The 27230-nt window shown below is 34.7% G+C and overlaps 1 protein-coding gene across 1 annotated transcript; it reads right to left on the reverse strand.

Moving 5' to 3' along the window:
* Positions 1-223: 223 nt before the first annotated feature.
* Positions 224-26689, reverse strand: LOC127541243 (alcohol dehydrogenase E chain-like). Its single transcript, XM_051966482.1, has 9 exons — positions 26555-26689; positions 21824-21925; positions 18252-18390; positions 16307-16394; positions 15983-16202; positions 12154-12414; positions 8436-8571; positions 4397-4535; positions 224-726 (listed from the first exon to the last, which is right to left on the reverse strand). Exons 1-9 carry the CDS (start codon positions 26570-26572, stop codon positions 702-704), a joined length of 1128 nt encoding a protein of 375 aa, XP_051822442.1. The 5' UTR covers positions 26573-26689; the 3' UTR covers positions 224-701.
* Between the last annotated feature and the right edge of the window lie 541 nt (positions 26690-27230).

Below are 27230 nucleotides of genomic sequence, written 5' to 3' on the forward strand. Positions count from 1 at the left end.
TATCTCATACTGTGTGGCTCACTACTTTTTTTTTTATCCATATTTAATTAATAAGACAATTTACTTCCCTTTGACTTTATATTTCAGCTGTTTCATTTTATATCCCTTCAAGTAATCCATATTGCAAGGTTAACTTGTGCTCAATTAAAAAGGATGAATCTCCCCCTGCCCCCCCCCCCTTTTTTTTTTTTTTTGTAAAACACGAAGCACAAAAAAAAATGTATTTTCATTCAACAAGTTACATTTTATATATTGAAATATTCTGAATAGATCTTCAAACATTTGCTGATAAGAAAAAGGGAGGCTGAGAGTCAGAAATCTGCAAGCAAAATGGCCCATCAATGAAGAATGGGCATGGATAATAATGGTTCCCTGCCCCTTGATTAAAGATTGGAACTTTTCTATGGTCCAGTACTGAAACTGAAATCAAACTGAAAGGTATAGTTTGATTGAAAGGTATAATCTTTTATCAAACTCCTAGTTAGCGTTTATTGTTTTATTTTATTCTAACATGAATTTGAGACAATGTCTTAAAAATTCCTTCATATCAATCACCAATCTTCTCAGCTGCAGGCTTCCATTTGGTTAACCTGCTGATCGAATTATTGAAAGCTTTTATTGCTGCCCTGCTGCTCTGTATAGATACAATAAGAATGCTGGCAAAAATGGAACGAACTCTTTTTGCTTCCAGATGACTGGTCTCACATTGTCAGAACAGTGCGAATGCTGAAACGAAAAATGAAAGGTATTAGTAAATTCACAATTTAGGTAATCTATTCTGACCCCAGCAAATGACTAACTAGGCTTCATGTAGCTAAAAGCCAACTTAATCTGCACAGTTTTCCTAATTCTATCCTTTATCCTCTATGGACAAACCAGGCCCACCGCAGGATGTGAGTAGATCAAAATCACACATCTGTTCCATTTTTTTCTCTCTAGTTATTCTTAGTCTCTGCCATCAAATCTAGAAGGCAGATTTAATTTAATTCCTCCTTTTGTCTATGACAATAATTGCCATCGAAAACTATTTATTAAGAAGCTGAGTATATGACATTTTACTAAAGAGTAAGATACATTGTAATAGGATGATAGGGAATTTATGGTAGAAGAAAGACCAAGCCCATTCTATCATACACCAATAATTCCTTCATAGAAATTCTTGAGTAAATGTGGAAAGTAGAAAAGAAAGTTGATTTATTTTAATTCCAAGAGTCTCTTGGGAAGGTGATTATTGAGTATTTAATTTAAAGTTGGCATTTTGGAGCCCTTCACTTTCTAATCTTCTCCATTGTGAATAGTAATAGATACTTTTGGAATAAGCAATTACTAAAAATAAAAACAACTGATTTTTCAAATTTTCATCTAATATATTAAATTATGTTAAGTACAACCATGGGATATATACCATTGTACTCTGGGATTTTTCCTAAATAATATTATAGTAACAGTGTAGTGAAGCAATATTTGTTTTCTTCTAATGAGTATTATCATAGAGTAAATCACTCCTCTGAAGAGCAGGACTAATTAGTTGGTAGAGAAGGGACTGGGGAGGATCAATAAGGAAGGCAAATTTGGTATCACTCCATATCCACACATTGCTGGGTAAATAATACTTATATGTATATTTGTGCATATATACATATATATGTAAGGCATTTTTTCACATTTACCTACTTCATTAAAAATTATCTTATTTAAAATCATTTTATTTACTAATTCAATCTCCTATATTAAATCCATTTGTCTTAGCATCTACTAGAGCTACAGGGATTCTAATGGAAAATTATAGTATTCCTTCCAAAAGATAGTTCAAATTTCCAGTATCTTTTAGAGAGAATTCATTGTTAAAATTAAAACTGAAGCAAGATATTCCTAGAGTTGATGACTTGAGATTTTCAAGGTTACCACGTGATTATAATTCTAAGTAGGCCAATATCATCTAGATCTTGCTTTTTATGTCTATTCCATCATATTTCCCTCTTCCCACTGCCATGAATTTTTGCCATATGACCTTAAACAAAATACCATGAAATTAATATTGATAGTTTTGGATTTGGGAGAATCCATAGATTATAGTGTCCAGCTTTGCAATTCTCCCTTGCCATGTTGAAACAGCAAAGTTCCATTATCTGTCAACATCACTAAATTGGCCAACTTATTCATTGAAATCTTTAGACATCATCTTCCACTATCTCTTCACTCATTTCAGTCTCTGATGATGAAGTGGCCTTTCTGATCACCAAAGCCATCCCCTCTCTCTATGTCCTTTATCTTATCCCTTCCCATTTTCTTCAGAAACTTGCCTCCATCTTTATACTAAATCTCATATCTTCAATAATTTCCACATTCACATAAAGATGTCTAAAATATATATCCAAATTTCTCCTTTAAAAAATCCTTAATATTTTGTTATTTTCTTCCATACTTGCTCTATTTTACTACTTCCTCCACTACTTCCTCCATCTTACTTCCCCTTTTATGCTAACCTTCTTAAAAAAGTTAGTTCCAATTAGTGCATCCTTTCTTCTTTATCTCTTCTGGGACATCTTGCAATCTTCCTTCCAACTTCACCATTCACCTGAAACTGCTCTCTACAAAATTATCCAGGGTCTATAAATGGCTAAATCTGATAACTTCTTCATGATACTCATCTTTGGTACCCTGCTCCCTATTACCCCTCCATAACATTTGATATCAATGATCACTTTCTACTCCAAGATATTCTTTTCTTTCTGAATTTTTGTGACTCTTCTTTCACTTGATATTTTTTTTTATCTGTTGAACTATTTAGTCCTCAATCTCTTTAGCTGAATCTTCATCATGACATGTTCACTCCCTATGGGTGTGACAAAACTCAGTTCTGGGCTTTCTTATCTTTTCTTTCTATGCTAGGATTGATTAACATGGGGTCCCAGAACTTAAATATTTTGATAACTATTTCAATATCTTTTTTCCCTTTATTATCCTAAATATTTTATTTTATTCATTTAAAAAAGCATTATGAGAAGGCATCCAAAAGCTTTACCAGACTATCATGGCACAAAATAGGGTTAGAATCATTGTTCTGTACTCTTTCATTTGCTGATCTCATCAGCTTACATAGGTTCAGTTATGATTTCTATGCAGATGATTCCCAGAGATTATAAAAATTGGAGACATTCAGACATCCTATTTGGAATGTCTAACTTTAAAATCTCTGATTTCATTCAGAACTCAGATAAAATTTCTTCCTCTCCAGGAGGCTTTTCTGTCTTTTCAGCAGCTAATGCCATCTCCTCTAAGGTTAGATTTTATTGTCTTCATTGTTTTTAGTTCAGTATCTAGTACATAGTAGATGCTTAACAACTATTTATTGACTGGTTGATATCCTTTTGGCATATTCTCCCACCATCTCTTCCTTGACTCCAGTAATTGATCATGTGTTGGCTCTTTAAATATGTTGACTTTATATGTATTTTTTCCCTACCTGAAATGTAAACTCCTTCGAGGTTTTTTTCTTATATCTCTATCACTTAAAACAGTGCCTGACATATAGTATATGATTTATAAATGCTCAATGATTAAATGATTCTAATTCATAGGATGGTATCTCTGGAATTGGAAGAGACCTCAGATGCCATCTAGAACAACCCCTTCACTTGACACATGAGGAAATCAAAATCCAGGGAATTAAAGATGTTTGTCCAAGGTCACTCTGAGAGTATTAGGAGTGGAATTTGAACCCAGCATCCAAAGTGATTTTTACTCTACAGTTGGTGGTAAAATCTCCTTCTACTGTACCATAGTTTTTAAACACCTCATGATTTTAATTCTTTTTTTTTCTTTAAAGAACACTAAAAAGCTCTGACAACTGAATATAATTAGACTCTAACATGAGAAAAAAGGCTAAGGAAGGTTATCTAGCTGTCACTTATTTCCTTTGGTAGAGTCCAAAATATCCTGTCACTATAAAAAAAATATCCTGTTAGTTTTGGGGACAGCTAGATGGTACAGTGGACAGAACATGAGGAGTCAGAAAGACCCAAGTTCAAATCTGATATCAGAAACTTACTAGTTGTATGACCCTGGGGAAGTCACCTAACCATGTTTGCCTCAATTTCCTCATCTATCAAATGATCTGGAGAAGGAAATGGCAAATCGCTTTAGTATTTTTTCCAAGAAAAACTCAATTGGATTCACAAACAGTCTGACAAGACTGAAATGATTGAACAACAGCAAAACAAAGTTAGTTTGGTGAGGACTAGAGTGTCACTGCCTTTGTGCCATCCACCTAAATCCCTTCGTCACCTATTTGCTGATGGGCTATCTGTACAGAGACAAAAGTCAATTCATGAGGTTGCTACTTGCCAAATTTCTCAGTAGGAAAATGGAAGGACATAACAAACTAAAATCTTACCTCTTTCCTGCACGTAGCATGTCAAATCCTTCATTGATCTTATCCAAATTAGAAACATTTGTAATTAATGGATCCAGTTTAAATTTCTTGGCTATAACATCAGAGACTATTTTGGGGACATCATCCTTGCTTTTAAAACCTGAAAAATGCAAACAGAAAACCATTATTTCATTCAGATAAACAATGTGCATGTGGATAGCTTGTAAAACTAGTTTTCCATTTTTGTTACATAACAAAGGACCTGATATCTTCAAGGTCCCTTCAAGGTGATAGATTAGTTTTGTTTTTTTTGAGAGAAAATCAAGTTTCTTTGGAGGATTTATATGCTAAAAACTGCATATGCACAAAGCATGAAATGGATTATTAGATTACAGTAATAACTATATAACATCCTGGCCTAACTCCAAGTTGTCTACAGAAGATTATAGAGTCTATTTATGAGTGGGTTGCACAAAGTAGATATCCACCTCACAGAGTCTTGGATAAGAAACCAAGAATCATAGGACAGAGGGTTTATATTCCTCACTGCTACTTATTAAAGGTAAAGGTTGCAAAGGAGAAATTTTGATTTGAAAAGTGAATGGCTGGGGCAGCTAGGTAGCACAATGGATAGAGTACCAGCCCTGAAATCAGGAGGACCTGAGTTCAAATCTGGCCTCAGACACTTAGCACTTCCTAGCTGTGTGACCCTGGGCAAGTCACTTAACCCCAAATGCCTCAGCAAAAAAAAAAAAAAAAAAAAAAAGAAGAAGAAAGAAAGAAAGAGAAGAAAGGTAAATGGCTGCCTAACAAGATGATATCTTAGGATGGAATTTAGATTTTAAGATTATAGCCTAAAAGGTAGTGATGACATGTGCTTCATCAAGAACAGAGTACAGTTCATTATGGCTGGAAAGAATGGAGCTGCCTGGTATCTTGCAAATCTAACAGAAATAGAATTAAGACAAAAAGAATGGAGGAGTGAGAAAATTGACTGCATATATCCATCAAACTAGGTATAGAGGGAAATTACTGAAAGATACTCTTCTAGCTCACTGGCCCATTGTTTGGAAGCTTTTTAAATGGAAGAAAAAATTGTGTCTGAGACCCTTGGGAAGTCACAGGAAACAAGATCCAGTAAAAATGAGACCTAAAATTTTTATACACAAATCCCCAAATGTTAGACAAAATAGAAAAGGAAATAGAAGCCTAAAGTCAAGGAAGTAAATTTCGTCTGTTATGTGAGACTAATTACAATGAAACCCGTGACTCAAAAGTAGTTCTGGAGAATTTAGGTTAGATAAAGGGAATGGAAAAATCTGGGGTATCATCTTATATTAAGAAAGCATACTCAGATGAATCCAAGAACTAGAATGGGCATGATAGAGATCATTTAGGTGAAAGGGCAGGGAGCAAATATTTATTGTACACCTACTATGTGCCAGGTAATATGTTAAGCACTAAGATCAATGGAGGGAGGAACAGAAGCAATTTTGTCACCTAAGTACCTGATAGGAAGGTTAAAGCCTGGCACAGAAGCTTAGTATAGGAGTGATGGAGAACTTTAATTATCCAGACATTTGATACTGGTCTCTCTCTTTGCAAGAGCAGTGTATTTCTTATAAAGGAGAAAATTTTTAATTGATACCACATTTTCTTGAGACAATAAATGGTTTACTTAAGAGTCAAAGAATTCATCATTATTGCTAGTGTGCTAAACATCTTATTTTCTTAGTCTCTCAGAAGGAAGTAAACATTTTACTTATGGAAGCCACTCTGCTTTGGTTATTTTATACAAAGGATATTTTTTAAATTGCTTAAAAGTCTCTCACTAGTCTTTATGTCCAGACCATTCAGTTAGATTGTGAAAGGCAGCCAAATCCTCTGCATACTATAATCCACGGGGGATCTCATCTTCTTTCAAACAGTTTCCAGTGGAATTTGTATGCCATGTTAATATGGCCCCTAACCGAGAGGGCTGAAGTCCTTGATGTCTTGAAGTGCTTGAAGTATATTGCTTTGGGTAATGAGATATTTCCTAGAGGCTATTAATCAATTAGTTTGGATATTAAAAGCATTACACAAAAATGAATAATCAGTTTTCACAGAGACTTTGTATTGATAACCAAGTCTAGTTTGCATTATAAAATATATTGTTCACAATTAATTTTTTTCTCTTTTATTCTTCATCACATTCTTGGAGAAACTAATTCTAATAATTTCATCTTTCAAAAGACGGAGAATGATTATGCATAATGGTTCATGCTTGTAATCTCTGTTACTAGGGAAGCTGAAGCTGGGGATCATTTGAGTTCAGTCAGGAGTTTTAAGCTGTAGTGTCTGCTAACCAGCTGTCCGGTCTAGTACCAATATGATAAGCACCCAGGAACAGAGGGCCACTAGGCTGCCTCGGAAAGGAAGAACAAGCTCAACTCATTAACAAAGAGCAGGTTAAAGCTTCTGTACTTATTAGTTTTGGGATCATACCCATGAATGAGTACTCACATACCCATGAGTATCATACCCAGGCATTTTTAGCTTGGTTGAGATATGGAAGCCCAGCCTTTAATGACCAAATGGGAGAGAAAGGGAACAATTCTTTTCTGTTATCTTGTTAATGTATCTAAATCTTGTTAATGTAGAGGAACCTGTCAGAATTACCTGTCAGAATGAAAATGATGGTAACATTGTGGGGAAGTGCCCTTTGTATAATTTGTAGTAGAAAATGAGAAGAAATTTGGGAATAGTTTGATATTTTTGGGAAAAATTTTAAAAAGTTCATAGGAAGAAATGGTAGAATACTATGGAGTAAAATCTTAGTGGGGAAGTCAGTCCTCAGGGAAGAAAAACTCAACATAGAAAATTCAACATAAAAGGAAACAATTTTGGTGAGGAGAAAAAATAGGATTTGTCTGAAGAGATTGGTGTGATGCAGAGTGAACTCAAACTCATCAACTAGACCTGACTTTTAAAAAGAAGTCAACAGCAAGTTTCTCTGAAGGCTGACTTTCTGAAATATATTAGGAACTGAGCCAAATTGATAAAAATTAGAAACATCCCTGAACTGAGAAATGGTCAAAGAATATTGATAGGCAATTTTTAGAAGAAATCAAAGCTATGAAGAGTCACAATAAAAATGCTCCAAATCACCATTGATCAAAGAAATCCAAATTTAAACAACTCACATCTTTCAGATTGACTAATATGACAGAAGGAAAATGATAAATGATGGAATGGATGTGGAAAAATTGGTACACTAATGTATTGTTGGTAGAGTTGTAGACTGGTCCAACCTTTTTAGAGAAGAATTTGGAACTGTGTCCAAGGGCTGTAAAACTGTGTATATCTTTTGACCCAGAAATACCATTAATAGGTCTGTATCCCAGAGAAATTAAAGAGAAGGGAAAAAACCCCATTTATACAAAAGTATTTGTAGCAGCTCTTTTTGTAGGGGCAAAGAGTTGGAAATTGAGAGTAATGGCTGAACAAGTTGTGGCTTATAATTGTAATGTTTCCATTACAACTATTGTGGTATAAGAAATGAAGAGCAGAGTGGTTTCAGAAAAACCTGGGAAGACTTATATGAAGTGATGCAAAGTGAAATGAGGAGAACCAGGAGAACATTGCATAGTAACAACAATGCTGTCATGATGATTAGCTATGAAAAATTTAGCACCTCAGATCAAGACAATGTCTCCCTTTTAAGAATATGAAAAAAATTTTTTTTTAAGGGCGGGGACTGTTTTTTCCATCCTTTGTAGCCTTAGCATTTAGTATGGTTCCTAGCACATAGCAAGTGCTTCATAGGTCCTCATTAGCTAAGGCAGTTTGAAATATATTCTGGCATACAAAAGGTACTTCATAAATGTTTGTTGAATTGATCTGAAACTTAATGAGTCTATATGATGATGTCAACATCTTGGTTACTCTGAAATGGTAGACCCAATCACAATTATCTCCCCTCAATATTATTATCAATATTAAAAAACATTTATTAATTGCAAAAAGTAATGTGTTTGAGTTTTTAACAGACATTATCTCCTATTGCCAAGTTATATACCTCCAAAAACAGCTCCTTTCCAGGTACGTCCAGTCAAAAGCAGCATGGGGTTGAAAGAGAGATTTTGGCTATTAGGAGGGACACCCACTATGACACAAACTCCAAAAGCCTTATTGCAGCATAGAAGGGCAGATGTCTTGAATGAAACACACAAACACATATATCATAAATGGGAGAAAAAAACAAAACAAATCTATGATTGTTGCTATTCATGATACTGTAATAAGGAATTACAAAACAATTACCTAATTAGTTGGTCAGTTGCTTTGTTATATACACAAGTAATGTCACAAACAATCTCTTTATTACAAATTCTACTTAAAAGCCTAATTTCTTTTCTTGAAATCAGTTTCTTGTAGAATATTTCCAAAATATGATTACCAAACACTATGGGATAAAGAGACACTTGAGAAGATTCTCTGAAAAATGTTTGAGTACATTGGTCGTCTTTTATTATTTAGTTCAGAAGCAAATAGTTAATTTCAAACAGGGAGAAAAATTTGTCCTTCATAACTAACAGTAATATCTCGTTAAGAAATATAGAATCTGGAAGGAGCACAGAATCTGTAGTCAGTAGATTTCTGTCTTTCTATGCCAGACCTTTACTAGCTGTTTGACCATGAGGAAATCACCTAAATACTTTGAGATTTTTTTTTCACTTGTAATATCAGGAAATTAATGCTTTACTACCTCATAGGGTTATTGTAAACCTGAAAATGCTATATAAAATTTTCAGTATTTATTATTATTATTATTATTAATCACAAAATATTGTGAGCCACTTAACAGGTACCAGTAGTCACTTAAATTTCTTTCTTTCTCTTCTCTCCAGTTTTTCTAGGTTTATATTCCTTTTTTTAATTAAATTTTTTCTTTAAAGAATTCAGATTTGGGTGCTATTTCTAGATATATCTGTTGTCTTGGATTCTTTAAATGCCCAAAGAGTCTAAAACTTTTCTTTTTTCAGACTTGCCATTTTCTGAGTCTTTTTTTAGCTATAAGTAGTTTAACTCTTTTCTGGGGAGATACTAGTTTTGATTCAAAGGTTTCAGTATGAAGCAGCTTAAAAGTCATAGCTGTGGGGGAAACTGAAACTTAAAAAAAGCTTCAAAGTCTGTTTTTTTTCCCCCCAGGGGAAATAAAACAAGGAGTATGGAAAGGTGAGGATAAGAAAATCTAAAGTTTCCTTAGTGCCATCCTTTGATTTCTTATCTTCCCATTAATACGTTTTCCAAATAATGGCTGAAATTCATAAGGGCTTTCAGGATGCTGCTCTCCCATAATTACACATCACATTAACATATTACTTCTTTCTTTATTACAAATTTCTTAGGGAAGTAATTCAAATGATCAAGTGATAAGGAAACTGTGATGCAGAGAGGTTAAGAGGTTTGCACACAGTCACACAGCTAGTTGTTATTATTATTATTAGTTATACAATAATAATAATCAGCATTTAAGATTTACAGACCGCTTTATACATCTTATATAATATTGATCCTCACATAGCTCTGTATGTGCTATTTTACAGATGAAGAAACTGAGACTGAGAGAGGTTAAGTGATGTACCCAGGACCACATAGCTAAGTGAGGTTTTAAGACAGGATTTGAAGTTAATTCTTCCTGACTTGTGTCCAATATTTAATTCATTGCATCTCCTGTCTAAGAACAGCAATTCAAGCCCTGACCTTCTTACTTTAAAGAGCTTTAAGATTCAAAAGACCAAATTCTCTAGGCTCCTTGAGAACTAAGACTATTTTATTTTTGCTTTTTGTATTTTGTCTATCACCGTGATTAATAAATAGGAGATGCTTGATAAATGCTTGCTTTCTTGCTTGCTTGACTAAGATTCTGAATAATTCACCTGTAAGCAATATAATAACAACTGCAACCCAAGCTCTCTTAAAAAATCATGTGCTATTCTCTATATATTTTATAGAGGAAGCATAGTTGATAGAATATCTTTGCCCTGGCTCAAAGCCTAGTGTATTAAAACAAGCAAGGGATGGCAATTATGACTACTCAGAGGAACTCTGAGTGAATTGACCCTGTTCTCTGCTTCTCACTTCTGTTTTTTTGAACCATGAAATGAGCAGCATGATTCATTATTCAATGTTTCTTGGTTATTTAAAATTTTGTGTACTGGTTCTTTTCATTTTTAAGCAATGATTTATAAGATAAAGATAATTTAAATTACATTTTGGAATTATATAGACCTGAATTAAAATTGAGCCTCAGATACTTACTAGTTGTTTGCAAATTCACTTAATCTCCCTCAGCCTCAGTTATTATGGGATAATAACAGCGCTTATCTCTCTTGATTGTTATAAATATAAAATGAGATAATATTTTATAAAGAGGCCTATAAACTTTAAAGAATTATATAAATGATAGCTGTCTTTATTACTACTATTAAAAGTGGAACCTGTGGATAGTTGATTATACTAAATTCAACTTGCCAAGAAAACTACTCTTCATAGATTAGCAATCAATAGATTGGTAGCCGGCTTGGAACAATTTGTGAATTTTATGTATATTTTATATTTTGAACTTCTAAGAAACTTTTCAGAGAAAAAAAACCAAGTGAAAGTGATTCCTTTGCCCTAGATTAAAGCTCTCATGATTCCATCTCATTAACTTCAAGCAGTTAGGTTGACTTCAATGGTTGGTCATTTTCTGAGCTCTTTGGTGGGTGGATAGAGATGTGGCCAATTCTACTCACATCTTCCAAAGAGACAGGGTAGAAAAGTGCTTCTTACCCAAACTGCCTTCTACAGCATTCTCTTCTGATCATCTTATGTAAAATCCTCCATCAATTTTAAAATGTTTACTCTTACTACAGGAGAAAGATGGCATTTTTATTGTGACTGAAGATTACTCATGATCTTGCTCTACTCCCAGGAGATGAAGAACTTATGGAAGAGAGAATCATCAGGTATTCAAGTGGATTTGTGATCTCACTGGTTTGGGTTTCATTCAAAGATACAGATTTTGATTCTTAGTGCCATTGCAGCTATCTAGGGAGTTGTGAGGGGAAAAAGCTTTTTGTGCCAGGATTCGTCAGCAACTGTTCAGCATCTCAGAGTTTTATACAATTACCTGGGGCTCTAAAATGTTAATTGGCCAGAATCCCACATTCAATATGTATCAGAGGCAAAACTTGGACCCATGTCAACCTGACTCTGAAGTCTAACTCGATGCATTTTCCTTTGTGACCATTCTCGCATTTATCTGTACCTTAAGGTTTACTTAAAACATTCCTCAAAATGATCATGTGAGGTACTTGTTATTTCCATTTTTACACATGAGTTCATTGAGCCTCAGAGAAATGATTTTTCCCATTATGATATAGCTAGTAAATATTGGAATTGGGATTTGAACTCAGGTCTTCTGACTATAAATGCAGTTTTAAGACTTTTGATCTCCTAGACTGGTGTTCTTTTCAATGCATGATGAAGAATTATGAAGCTTAATCTTCATGAGATTAATCTAATAATCCACTTTCTTAATCTTGACTATTTTTTCCCCTTTTCAACTAAAGAAGAATGTTAGAAATTACACAAACACAAACCATTGTTTGGACTAAGATATTGTCTGCACATCCAGCAGGCAAACTCCAAAAGCTGCAAAGGATTTTATCACTGTTCCTTGGGCTTGCACTAATATCCTGGACTTAGTTCACAGGTAGAGAAACTTCAGAGTATTATGAAATACTTACCATTGTCTCCAGACGTCCAATGACTTCAAATGAAAAATCAATGCCATCCTCCGTCATTTCAACCAGAACCTCTTCAATGGGTTTCTTGTAGTCCAGAGGGTTGATGCACTCTGTAGCACCTACCTCTTTAGCCTTTACAAATTTGTCCTTGTTAATGTCCACCCCAATGATCCGGGAGGCTCCAGCTGATTTGCAGCCAATGATCACTGACAAGCCAACACCCCCCAGACCAAAGACAACACAAGTAGAGCCAGGAGTGACCTGTGTTGTCAGAAAATATGAGAGCTTGTTAGCTGGTGGCAATTAACAACCCCATCAAACCTTTTTATATTGTCTTCCTGAATTTCTGGGCCTGAAAAATTCATCATTCTAAAACCCACAGAATGATAAACATTTCCAAACTTAGCTGGGAGGTACTTATAAGGAGAAATAAATGAGCTAGGCAACTAGGTAATGTAGTGAATAGAACAATTGACTTAGAGTTAGCAAAACTTGAGTTTAAAGTCTAACTTAGATACTTATTAGCTATGAGACCTGGCCAAGTCACTTCATGTTTTTCACCTTCAGTTTTTTCATTTTCTAAATGAGGATAATAATAGTATCCAATTCACAGTATTGTTGTGAGGATCTTTGAGAATAACACATCTATCCATCATTTATCAATCTGCTATCTATCTATCTATATACTATCAATCTATCATCTACCTACCTACTTATTGTATCTATCTATGTATCTTAAGTATTTTGTCCATTTTGCCATCTATTCACCTACATGATTTACATATTGGGGATCCTAAAGCTCCGAAAAATAAAGTGTGTTGGTCAAAGCTACCTAGATAGCACCACTAATATTTGATATTTGAATCTCAGATTCAGGAGGATTTTCTGTTATACAAGAAATATTAAATTCATAGCTCAGATGTGCTGTCTTAACCAATTAAAAGATACTTGAGAAACATTTGACAAAATAAATAAAAATGAGATGCAAATTGGTATTAAATTGTGGTTTGCTCAGTCACCACAAGAATCTTTTTCTATCTAAATTTCACAACCAGCTGGAGATTTTACTTAGTTAATTGTTTTTGTTTCACTTATATCAATCATTAATAATGCATTCTACATTTATTGCAATTTTATCAGTTTTACAATTGGTTTTTATCTGCCTCAGCCTATGATGACTTTAACTTTGATCCTGTGTTATGTAACAGGCTACTTGTTCTGATTCTATTGCTCAAGGAGGAACACTAGAGATGTTAATGAGTACCCTGTCTTTAGTGAAAAAATGAGAACAAAATACTGGTCTTAGGGTCATGGTCCTATATTGTTAACTGTCCCCTCCTCCCATCCTCGATAAATTGAACCCTGTACAATTAGTTCAAAAGTAAAAGTATTATGTTCCATTAAGCTCACTCAGGAAAAGAAAATATTTGGAAATATGACTTGTAAATAGAATCATAGAAGTTCTATTTTTATAAATAGAGGTGTCCTGATAAATATTTAACAACTTGTTTTCTGAGAAAATGATATACACAGGACATATATTAGTTTAGTACACCTTTTTAACATTTTCTCCATCATTTTCTTAAGTGTAGAAAGCCAATAAAGCAATAAAGCAAGTCCTGATTTGTAAGCCAATTTTTGAGATATAAATGCTTACAATGAAAATTGTAGCTGCCTTTACACATTGCTGTTTATAATCCATGATAAGAAGGAGGGAGGATATTGTCCTCAGGTTCCCTCACTGATACTTGACTCTCAATACTCCATATCTAATTCATCTGGTGAAATAGATTGAATGCTGGACTTGAAGTCAGGAAGACCTGAGTTCAAATACTTTCTTATAGATTTGGTAGCTCTATGACCCTAGCTAAGTCACTTACCTTTCACAGTCTGTTTCCTCATCTATAAAGTGGGGATAATAATCTTATAGGCTTATTGTGAGTTTCAAATGAGATAATATGTGAAGTGCTACATAAAGATCAATCATAATAATGACAATAACAATTATAAGTATGATACCAAAGTTTTAAGCGAAAAGTAGCTTCTTTTCACAAAAAAAGTTGTGGACCTTGAAATTAGTCCAATTCTCTCATCTAAAGAGTAAGCAGCTGTATGCTGTAGAGAAAAAAGTGCTGAATGTACAATCTGAGTTTATTTAAATTTTAACTCTGCTGTTACTACTTCTGTGATATTGGAGAAGTAATTTCATTTTCTGGGGCCTCAAGTTCTTCATTTGTAAAATATAAAAACTGGACTAGATAATTTTAATGGTTCTTCATAGCTTTAGATAGATGATACTACCTGGAATGATAATTCACTATTTAGTAGTTATAAGCTTTAAAACTGAAAGGAACCCAAGTTTAATGGTGAAAATGGTTCGGTGGTTCCAGCCCAATCCCAGCCCTGGAATTTTCGTGGAAACCACCACCATCCACTTACAAAATGATGGGCTTTAGAAAAGGATGTGGATGGAGAAGGACGTAAGAAGTGGCTGGCTAGCATTTGAGAGAAGCCCCAGTAGAATCCTGAGTGATCTTTAGAGTATTAATTGATTTGATTGCAGATAAAGGTGCTAGAACTATCCCCATTGTGGAAGGTGAATGGATTGTCACAGGAATTTGTCAAATGATCCTCTCCTTACAAACACAACTACACAGGAAATAGCCATAGGAACAATAAAATGCATTATCAGAATGACTTTAGCTGTCACCAAACAAATACATAGAGTTGGAGAGTGGCAAGGGGTAGGGTGGAGGGCAATTTCCTACCAGATAGGATGTGGTCTACCAGTCAAATTTATGGATATGATTCTCCTGCAGTTATGATTGTAACCTGTGACCTAGCTGATACATTACAATTAACAGAATCATCTAAATGAGCACTTCCCTTTTGGTGATGATACCATTCTGATGGCAAAAAAAAATGAAGAAAAAATTAAAAGTCTCTTTATGAACTTCAAACAAGAGAGGATAAAAGCTGGCTTGTAGTTTAACATAAAAAACAAATCAACAAAAAACTAAGATCTTGGCAACTGGTCCAATCTCTTCCTGGTAAATAGAGGGAGAAGAAGTGAATGCAACATCAGAACCATGAAAGTAAAAATACTCGCTCCTTGAAAGGTTCCTATTGGAAATCTGGATAGCGTACTAAAAAGGAGAGACATCACCTTGCCAGGAAAGATCCACATAGTCAAAGCTATGGCTTTTCCAGTAGCAATGTATAGCTATGAGAGTTGAGGAAATGCTCCCATTTTGCAGATGGGGAAATTGAAATTCAGTGACAGTGAGTAATTGATTTGAACCCAGGTTTTCTGATACCTATCTAGGAGTCTTTATACTGCCTCTCCATATTCATAATCAAAGAAAGAACCTATAGGTTAGTAACACACCATAGTAACACTTAGCTATGAAAGATTAGAATCATACTTTCTAATTGTGGTACTACAGAAGAGTTTTTTTGGCACAAGGAGATCAAATCAGTTAATACTTACCTTGTAAGTAACAATAACTTTTGTTAAAGCTTTTTCCTGAAAGGATGATGCTTTTTATTTGGATTCTCTTGCTCTACAATCATCTAGTCCAATTTTTAATTTTTTTAGGAGATAAAGAAACTTGTATCCCAAGTGACTTGGCTAAAGTTACAGAATTCAAGTATCAGAGCAAGGTTCAAACACATGCCAAATCTCTTTGCACTAGGCTACCATGTTGCTTTATAAAAAAATATTTCCTTCCTGTCTACTAACCCAAGTTTCTATTCTTTGGTTATACATCTTGTCCATTGTAGGTTGCTCTATTCAGTGAAGTGGATTGAAGCGTATCCTTGTTCTTACCTTAGCAACTTTTACTGCAGAACCATAACCAGTGGAAAATCCACAGCCAACCAGGCAAACTTTTTCTAGAGGAGAGGAGGAATCGATCTTTACAACTGAGATTTCATCCACCACTGTATACTCAGTGAAGGTGCTTGTGCCAAGGAAATGATGAATTGGCTTCCCTCGGCAGGTAAATCTGGTGGTATTATCCTTTAAGGTACCACTACAATTAGTCAGGCTAATAAAAGAAACACACACACACACACACACAGAGCAATGAGATATAGGTATTAGCACAATACAATTCCAGTTCTGCCCCAAGGGAAAATAGTAGAAACCTACTCATTTCTTAAACAGAGGTTGCCAGTTGGGTGCTTACAAACTTTGCATTGGTTGCACTGTGGAGTAAAGAGTGGAATGACTTTGTCACCTATGGAGAGAAGAAAAAGCACTGTTAAAATTCTAGAATTACAAGATTTTAAAATTTGAAGTTTGTTCAAGCCCCTCATTTTATGGATGAGGAATCTGGATCCCAGTGATTGAAAGCAAAATTATATCACATTTTTTGAGGCATGTAAGTTCTGTATCCATTATCTCATTTGATAGTCACAACAACTCCAATGAGATATGCTCCCATTTTGCAGATGGGGAAATTGAAATTCAGTGACAGTGAGTAATTGATTTGAACCCAGGTTTTCTGATACCTATCTAGAAATTTTTATACTGTCTCTCCATATTCATAATCAAAGAAAGAACCTATAGGTTAGTAACACACCACCTTTGACATGAAATGTTTCTTCATCTCTCAAGCTGCAAGGATCTTTCTGCTTCTCTGTATTTTTATACATGTGATCCATGATAGACTATAAGCTCCTTGAAGGCAGGGATTGTTTTGCTTTTGTCCTTATATTCTCAAACCTAGTATAGTACCTGGAATATAATAGTTCCTTAATAAACATTTTTAGGTTGATCAGAGGCATACAGTGGAAAAGGCACTGACTCTGGAAACTGAAGTCCCTGGTTCAAATTCCACCTTGATGTTGAACAAATTGATTAACTTCCCTAAATCTCAGTTTTCTCTTTTGTAGAGTTGTTGGCCTAAAACGTCTTTAAGATCCCATTTAGCTCTACATCTCTGATCCTGAGATGGATTGACTGGTTGCATTGTATGCATAGACTTTTCCTAAGAGAATTGGAAATAGTTGCTGATCACTATCATGCCAGTCTCTATGTCATGGACAATTAGTCCAGTAGAGAACTACAATATTTCAAAATTTCTCATGTGAATTTAAAAAAAATTGATCTTAGGATGGATAGGACTTCATAAACCTGCCAGATGCTAGGAAGATATAGCAATTCATATTGGTCTGGGATACATGGAAAATGAAAATTTTCAATGCAAGAAAAAGCAAAAAGTCTTAGTTTTTTTTTTTTTTTCTGTGTTAATGCTTATACATCATACCATGTCAACATTATCTTTTGTTGTATATCCTTAGTTCTTTCCCAAGGGTATATATTTTTAAATGAGGATAATAATAGCACTGATCTCACAGAGTTATTGTGATTTTTGTTTTATATATATATGTATAAAATGTTTGCAAATTGTGTCTCTGAATAGTTGTAAACTCTTTGAAGGTAGGAACTGTCTTTTGCTTCTTTTTATATCCCTAGGCCTTAGCACAGTGCCTCATACATAGTAGGCACTTAACAAATGTTTATTGAATTTAATTAATAACTAGTATTCACATAGAACTTTAAGTATTTTACATATATTACATTATTTGTGTTGCTGTTATATCCTTGTTTTACAGATAGGTTACAAACGGAGGTTAAGTAATTTGTCCAGGATCACACAGCTAGTAAATGTCTGAGGTAAAATTTGAATTCAGATTTTCCTGACTCTAGACCAAAGAAAAACCAAAAATCTTAGAATGTAAGAATTTGAAACTTGTTAAAATGAATATTACATATTTTTTCTAATTCATCTTTTCTCTGTTCTCTAATACCAAAGACATTGATTGACTATTCAATTAAAATATGAATAAGCAGATATATTGTATCTACAATTGCCATAATTGGAGCTTGAAGTTATTTTTACAAAAAACTTTAACTATGCCTATCAATATTCAGTCATTTCTTTCTCATTCAGAGCATATGCTTCTGCTACTTCAGCTGTCTTCTATCTGGAATTTTTATCCATAAACAACATTATCGTTACTGTTGAACATAAAGTAAGAATTAAAGAAAAACTAATAATTTGCATGTTCCACTGTTCTTTCTATTTTACCTGGTTTTACAGAAGTCACTCCTTCTCCAATGCTTTCCACAATCCCCGCCGCCTCATGCCCCAGGATTACTGGGAGGGGACAATATAGTGTCCCACTTATCACATGGTCATCTGAGCGGCAGATTCCTGTTGCCACAATCTGTAAGAGAATAAGAGAATGATGAGGCCATTAAGAGTTTGTAGGAATTTCTCAGGCTTTTTATGCATGCTGTGTCTACATCTCCTGAAATGAGAACATTGTATATAGTAACAGAACAATTTGGAGCAACTAAGTCATTTGGACTCTTAGGAATTCTCAAATTAATTTCCAAGGACACATAAAGGAAAATATTATCTGCATCCAGAAAAAGAATTGATAAATAGAAGCATGTATAGAATAATTTCACACACACACACACACACACACACACACACACACACATTTGTGTCTAATAGTAGCCACTTCTAGGGTGGGGAAGGAACCAATGAAAAAATGTACATGGCAATTTTATTGTATATTAAAAAGAAATATTAAGTTGTATTCAATAGATTTGTAGTTTCATGTGCATTCATCTTTTAAAAAAAATTCCACTGTTATGGAAATGCTTATTTTGTCTCATAAGCTAAAAATAAAAAGGTTTTAAAGAAAAGAAAATGATGGTGACAGGTTATAGTGATGATCTGGCATTGCCATTGTCATTATTGTCATCTATTATCATGGCTAAAGTGATGCTAAGGAAGAATATATAATTCCACCCTTTGGAAAAGTCCTTTCACTTTTCTCATGGCAATTTCCTTATCTATAAAATGAGTACATTGGACTAGATGCCCCCAAAGCTCCTTTGCATCTAGAAATTGAGGATCCTATGATCATTGTTATCATGAGACACTCTAAAAGATCCATGATTTTATCGGCATGTGTATTTATAGGATCACGGAGAAGCTCATTCTACCAGCAAGCATGTTGTATTAGATGAGTCACGTTGGTATCTACATTCCTTAAATTAGTCCTCCTGACCTACATTCAGGTGTTGCTTTGGAGGACATACATGCAGACCTGCCCAGCCATAGTTTTTAACTGGGTTTGTACTTAAAGCCTTTTTATTTTGTTAGGACCTATGAGATTTTCAATCTGCAATATGACATTTGAGAACTGACAGACACTACCATATCATAAAAAGATCTGATATTTGTGTAAGGCTTTAAAATTTTCAAAGTGAAATATAATGTGTATGTAAATATACATATAAACACATGGACATATGTGTAGATTATATGATAGATATATAAATACACAAGTCTATGTATGCACACACACACACGTGTGTGTGTGTGTTTGTGTGTGTGTGTGTATGTGTTTGTGTGTGTATGTAATAAAAATACATCTGGGAGGAGAAGACCCTGAGGGTATCTGGCCAAAGCAAAAATGACTGCTATTTACACACATTCACTCCAGGACCCAAACAATGACCAATTGAGGCTTGGCCTAGAACCAATTATTGTTGATCAATCAATGAGAGTTAAAGTGGTTTGAGTTTAAGACATGGCCTTAAGAAAGAAATCTATTCAGTGAACCCCAAGATATCTTGGGAAGGTTCAGCAATTAAAAAAATGAAGAGCAACTGTAGATAAGAGTATGATACCCTATGTGGAAAGAAAAAGGATGGAAAGAAGGGAGAAAAGAGGGAAGTGGGGAAGAGAAGAGGAAGGGAGGAAAAAAAGACGTTTCCCAATTGACCAATTCCAGTCGGTTCCCCAATGGGGCAACTCCATTTGATGTGGGTAAACTCTGTAAAAAAAACTGTGTTCTCTTTAACATTATCACTCTGAAACTGTTCCCTTTTGATCTGTAAAATTAACACTTTGAAACTCTGTCCCTTTTGATTCCTCACCCCCAGAGTCCAGAGAGTCTATAAGAGCATATCCTCCTGGCTGGCCCTTTCTAAGGCAAATCATTGATAGCCTGATAGCCAGATCCCCATTCAAATTCTTTTGGGACACCTGGGCCAGATATTGGTAAACATCTAGGCCTGGGAACTTAGGCTTTCTTTTCAACCTGAAACCTGAGCCTCAAGATTCCTTTTTAAAGGACATTCTTTGCAGAATGTCCAAAGTAGGACCCTGCCCACTGTGGAGACATTCTCTTCTCAGTGCTAACCCCATTTCCTTAACAGGACTTGCCTCTGAGGACATCAGGCTTCCTAGTAAAGCTGGCTTCCTATCCAACAATAAACTTCCATTTTTGCCACCTAAAACTCTTCGTGAATTCTTTCACGAAGGACCTGGTCTACCAAAAGGGGATTTTCACAACTCTGATTGCCACTAGCCTTGTCACATTCACAGAGGTTGTTGCTTATTCTTTGTTCTCAAGGAGGACCATGTCAATTGAGAGGTTGAAGAGAGGACCCTAAAACTCTAAAAATCCTTGAAGAAAAAAATCTCCTTCAACTCTGCCTCAGTGAGGGAACCCACCCCAAGGGACAAATAGTTTCATTCTTATCTAGGTGGGGTCAGTTCAGTCCAGAAACTCATTAAATTCTATTCAAATCCCATCCCAAGCTGATGAGCCAACTTGGGCTGTCCCAGCCCACATGGGGGCTAACCTGCTCTGCTCAACTGTCCCAGCCCCCACTAAGACACTTATTATAAAAGAGCCAAACTAAACCCCTCTCTTTTCAGAGTTCCAAATATGCCAGCAATTCCATGCTTGCTATGCCAAGGGCCTCTGTCCACTGCAATATTCTTTCTGGTGCCATCTTCTCTTTACCCTCATCTATTTCCCTAACCAGACTTTATGCCTCTGTCAGGATTTCTAACCTAACTTCCAATCCCCATAAAAAAACCTCTTTTATCAATCTAGGTTTTTGGGTCTGTAAATTCCTTTACAGAGATTCTCTGTGCTGCCAAAAGGGAGTCCCCAAAACTCCCTACCCTTGCACTGAATCCCAAGGAGGTACAGGGGAGCCAAACATCTCCATCTGGTTCCCTGAACCCCGAACCTGCCACTAGACCTTATCATTTAACTCCCTGACCATCAGATACCCTAATCTCATTTTGGTTCTCTAAATCTAGATTATCAGGTGATGTCATGACATGCAAATGACTTGGATTTAAGTGAAGGAGAACTGTGCAAAGTCACCTGATTCACTATTTCCTCCAGAGCCATCTGTGACCAGTGGCAGATATAGAACAGGATGGTTGAGTGGATGCAGTGGGAGACCTTGATCTGTTAAAGCTCAGTAATAATAAAAAAAAATTTTTTAAAGAGCACCTGTAGGTAAGGGTATTGTCTCTGAGGCGCCTTCAAGCTTTTGACGTATCAATGGCCTTGAATATAATGACAGAGAGGTTCTCATCAGGCTGTTTTTGGAGTGGCAGGTGTTGGAGGAAATGCTCCTGATATATTCTCCCATTCCATTCTAGTGCAAAAAGTATCTAACTTATGTCTTAGCAAACTTAATCACTATTCATTTCTTTACCTCAGGTAATAGTCTAGTGTTTCAAAATTGGAGACATTTAATATTGTGGGCAATGTTAAAAATAAGTATTACTGTAAAACTTGAGGATTTTTTTCTTTTCTTTGCTCTTTTTACCTTAATTCGAACTTCATTGGCCTTGGGTGGGGCAACTTCCACTTCCTCAATGGATAAGGGCTTGTTGAGCTCCCAAAGAATAGCTGCTTTGCACTTAATGACCTAGGGGGGAAAAAGTAGAAACAAAGTTAGTAGCTAATGCTCTTTGGTGAACAGTTTTACTAGTTTTATAAACCTAACTGGAATGTGTTTTGAGTTTGAGATGTCTGAGACATTGATGTAAATATTCAGCAAGCAGATGGACATTTGGTGCTGATATTCAATAATGATATGTGAGCAAGATAGGTAGTTTTCAGACTCATGGCTGTATGCTTCATCACAAAATCCTGGGGAGCCAAGGATATGCTGAAGACAGCTCACAGTTGCTTGAGATTATTGTTAAATTCTTAGTATGGGCATTTATACCCCAGAAATCAGCAAAGTTATAAATGAGGACTTGCTTTAGTGTTGTTATTGTTGTTTTATCTTCTAGACGTAAGAAAATGTTACTCTAGATTAAATTTAAAAGTATATCGTGATTTTTGGAGAGTTCAGAGAGCCAATTGTTAAAAATTTAGTAGTATCATCTTGACAGGAGCTGATGAGCTCTGTCTGTCTCTGGTGTGTGTGTGTGTGTGTGTGTGTGTAATAAGCACAAAGGATTTATGTGTAGACCAAATATTTCTAGAATGGAATCTACTGAAAAATAAGTGGATAGGGAGTATTGGAAAAAAAAAAAAGATAAATAGAACATTGTACTATAGGAAATTGTCTCTCTCATTAAAAAGTTTGTTCTCTCTAGGAAAAAGGTCAGTCAAGTCAATACATTTATTAAAGTGCTTTCTATGTACTGTGTTAAGCATTAATACAACACCTTTTGGTATTCCAGAGAAACCAATGAATCTCATTTCAGAATAATGTTTTCAAACACATAAAATAATGTACATAAGATTACAAAGAAAACCAATTCTATTGACATACTGTTATCAAAATTTTAAAAAATAAATACTTCACAGACTTCAGGTGAAAAATACTGAGAGAGGAAAAAAAAGAGGAAGAAAAGAGAGAAAAGAGGAAAAGAATGGAGCCTTGGAGTAAATACATAGAACTGGAATATATGTATTTTTGCTCCAATGCTCTCTATCCACTTCTTTTTCAGTAGATTCTACTATACCTTCCCTCTCCAACTTGTTCTCTTACCTTCTCTTTACCCATTTCCCTATTGTCCAACAAGTTCCAGTAGCTTGGAGCTCAGAGATTGGTCTGAGATCTTTGTTCAGTTATCTCTATAAACTATTACAATCCTTTACAACCTGCTGCCTTCCTATTTTTTTCTTCTCTACTCCACGTACTCTAAACTGTTTATACTCTTCAGTCCAGCAATATCAGTAGTATATTTATTTCCCAAAAGGATTTAAAAAAGAGGAAAAAGACCTAAATGTACAAAATATTTGTAGCAGCATATTTTGTGGTGGCAATGAATTGGAAACTGAAGGGAATGTCCATCAGTTGGGAAATGCTGGACAAGTTATGACATGTGAACATGATAGAATACTATAAGGCTGTAAGGAATGATGAAGGGCATGTTTCAGAAAAACCTGGTAAGACTTGTATGGACTGATGCTAAGTGAAGTGAGCAGGACCATAAGGACAGTTTATACAATAAAAACAATTGTGAAAAGGCAAACAATTTTGAAAGATTTACTTTGATGAACACAATGTAACTAATCACAATTTCAGAAGATCCAATATAAAAATGTGATTCATGTCCAGATAAAGAGATGATAGACTCCATGGTACAGAATGAAGCCTATTTTCTTTCTGGATATGGCTAATGTGGAAATTGTTTTGCTTGACTATATGTATTTATGATAGCTTTTTAAAAATTTCCTTAATGAGTAGAGGAGGTTAGAGGAAGAGTTTTTGGAAGAGGAGATTCTTTGTTTATGTCCTCCCTCCATTATTTCTTATAGCATAATAGAACTCCATCACAATCATATACAACATTATATACATTCCTCAGTTGATGACATCCCCTCAGTTCCTAATTGTTCCTAATTCTTTGCCACACAAAAAGAGCTGCTATAAATATTTTTGTAAATATGAGTCCTTGTCCTTTTCCTTTGATTTCTTTGAGGTATGTGGCATTATTCTTTAAAAACAAAAATCAACAATCCATAAAACTGTAAATGGTTGACTTGGCACATAAGGAAAATACTTATTACTTTATGTAAATCAGGTATTCTTTTCAAAGTTTTTTTTTTTTTTTAATTTACTTTAGGCTGTCATTTTCATTCTTTTTTGAGGGGGAGGAACCTTGGAATTTATTTTTTTTCAGATAGTTACCATGGTATTTTATTTTCCAAATACATGGAAAGATAGTTTTTAACATTCATTTTTGTAAGACTTTGTGCTTTAACTTTCTTCCTTCCTCCTTTATCTCCTTTTCCCCCAAGATAACAAGCAATCTGATATAGATTAAATATATGCAAACCTTTTAAACATATTTCCATATTTGTCATGTGCAAGAAAAAAATAGACCAAAACTTGAGAAATAAATAAAGAAAAAAAAGAAAAAGGTGAAAATACTGTGTTTTGATCCATATTCAGCCTCCATAGTTCTCTCTCTGGATGAGATTGAAATTTTCCATCCTATTTTATTATTTGATTTGAAAGGTAAAATTCTAATAAAACCATTGCAAGACCATTACATAGCTTCATGGGCTTTTAGAGTAAGCTGAATAGTAGCCACGACAACTAGGTAGCAGAGAGGGTAGAAAACAGATGTGGAGTCAGAAGGATGTAGGTTTGAGTCCACAGGTCAACTCAATGGCATTTATTAAGCATCTATTTATCAGGTACTATATTCAGCAGTTGAGATACAAAGAGAGGCAAAAACATAATTGAGAGGTCACAGTCTAGTAAAAGAAAAACTGTGCCAACAACTCTGTGCAAACAAGATATATATGTAATAAATAAGAGATTTTAACAGAAGGAAATCAGAAAACCAGAAAGGGATAAAAAAAGGCTTTATATGGAAGGTCGAGTTTTAGCTGGGACTTGAAGAATGCCAAGAGCAGCCAGGAGGTGGAGATGAGGAAGTAGAAAGTCCATGGTTGGGAAACAGCCAGAGAAACTGCAACATACTGTACTTATATGTGCCAGAAAAATCAAGGAGATCAGGTAACATCTGATCAGAGAGGATGGGAGTAAAGTGTAAGAAGACCAAAAGGGGTCAGGTTGTAAATGACTTAGAGAGCCAAAAAGGATTTTAGATTTAATCTTGGAGGTAATAGGGAGCCACTGAAGTTTAATGATCTTAATTATATAGGGAGTATATTTCAGACTAACTGTGGCTGACTTAAGCCAGGAAAATCTCTAATCAAGATGCTAATTTTACATTAGAAAATAAGTTTTTGACCTCTTGTACAATTATATAAGCTATAAAGTTTTAACAAAACATTGAAGTTGAATTGAATGATTTCATTATAATAGTCTCTAAATTATGACTCATACAAATCAATGATAACCTAAAGTAGTAGAAATTTCAATATTAAGTCTTCCACAATTATTAAACTAAGTCATATAACTTCTACAAAGTCTCAATGTTCTTATCTGTAAAATGGGGTTAGCAATAACTAGTCTCTTCTTCACAGAATTATTGTAAGAATCACAAAACATGTAAAGCACTTTACAAATCTGAAAATTTTGTCAAAACACCATTAGTATTATTAAAATGATTTAATCTCTAGTATATTATAGCTCAATAGAACTCCATCACAATCATATGTAACATTTTATACATTCCTCAGTTGATGAGCATCCCCTCAGTTTCTAATTCTCTGTGACCATAAAAAGAGCTGCTATAAATATTTTTATAAATACAGGTCCTTGTTCTTTTCCTTTGATTTCTTTGAAGTATGAAGCATTATTCTTTAAAAACAAAAATCACCAATCCACAAAGTTGTAAATGGTTAACTTGGCACAGGAGGAAAATACTTGTTACTTAGGTAAATCAGGTATTATTTTCAAAGTTTTATGTTCACACATAAAATAATTTCTCTCCATTGAAGTTTTAGGCTGATATTTCATACTGCTGTGAACATGTACTTGGATTTTGGTGAGTAATGTCAAAAAATTTTTAAAAATCTTCTTCCCTACTCTCTTCTCCTTTCTTCTTATCCTACAAGATCTTGTGCTCAGTTATGAACACATTTAATCAATATTTCTATGTCAATATTGGGAAACTTGACACTAAAATTTCTACGGCTTTACATGTCTTAATTATTTGGTGCTACATGTTAGAATATTAAGTCTTATATAATCTAGTCCTTCTAATTCCACTAATGAAATAATTTCTCTGCTTCTAATCCCTTGTTTTCTTTAACAAATAAAATCAACAAAATGATATAGGATATAACACAAATTTTGTTCTTCTCATGTAAAGTTACCTTCTTGATTAGAAGATTTACCTGAGTTAAGACTTAGCCATATCTGCTTTGGGGTAAGCTCCCTATTTAACTGTGGATTTCTTTTAGACATGAAAGGAGACAGATGTGAATGATTAGATAAATTGGAAAAAAATGTATTGGAAATTTCAGAATTTTCACTCAATTAACAAATCACACCTTGTCAATTATTCTAAGGATTATCTTATTCATAGATTCAATCTGTAACACTATATCTAGCTCTTTATTAATTATACTTAATATATATATATATATTATTTGGGTGAGAAAAATTTCTGCTTACTTTTCCTGCTGTGGTCATGCTGTGGTCAAGGTTTTCCTTTTCTGTGCAGGACTGTCTGAATTTCTTCTGACTCCTCAACTGCCTCGTTGAGCAAAACAGAAAGATCACAGGAAGCTTTTTCTCTACTCTGTATTAATATACTCTTCCAAACATGTGACTGGACGTTGAAACCCCACCTACCAGTTGATCTTTTAGTGCCATTCTTCATACACAGGAAAATGCACTAAGACAATATTTGTCTAATATATCAAGATTATATTCCAAGTATTAATTTAAAAGAATTTACTAGTGGTTTCTCTATTCAGGACTTCCCTGCAAATAATTCTTTTTCTCCTCTGCCCTTGTTTTCATTCCTCAGCCCTACTCAGGATCCAGATAAGATTTAGGGGAAGGATTGCAGCCAACTTGAAGTATTCCAAGGGTCATCATGTATGAGAGAGAGTTTGGCTCCAGGGGACAAATGAGTATTAAAGGAACATAACTTTAGAACTACAAATAATCAAAGAGATCATTTAGTCCAGTCCCATTATTATATAGACTGAGCCTAGTTGAAGGAAAGAAGCAAGTAAGCAAGGAAGGAAAGAAGGCAACAAGGGAGGAAGGAAAGAGGGCAACAAGCCCTTTATTTATTTATTAAGCAATTTATTTATTAAGCAATTACTATGTGACAGTCACT

This window comes from Antechinus flavipes, chromosome 6 (genome assembly GCF_016432865.1).
Source record: "Antechinus flavipes isolate AdamAnt ecotype Samford, QLD, Australia chromosome 6, AdamAnt_v2, whole genome shotgun sequence".
Classification (NCBI taxonomy): Eukaryota; Metazoa; Chordata; class Mammalia; order Dasyuromorphia; family Dasyuridae; genus Antechinus; species Antechinus flavipes.

Excerpts from the sequence above, each read along its gene's own strand:
- LOC127541243 (XM_051966482.1), bottom strand. Across the intron at positions 18,391-21,823 it reads CCAATGAAGTTCGAATTAAG|ATTGTGGCAACAGGAATCTG; the intron begins GTAAAAAGAGCA and ends ATTCTCTTACAG. Across the intron at positions 12,415-15,982 it reads CTGCAGTAAAAGTTGCTAAG|GTCACTCCTGGCTCTACTTG; the intron begins GTAAGAACAAGG and ends CTGACAACACAG.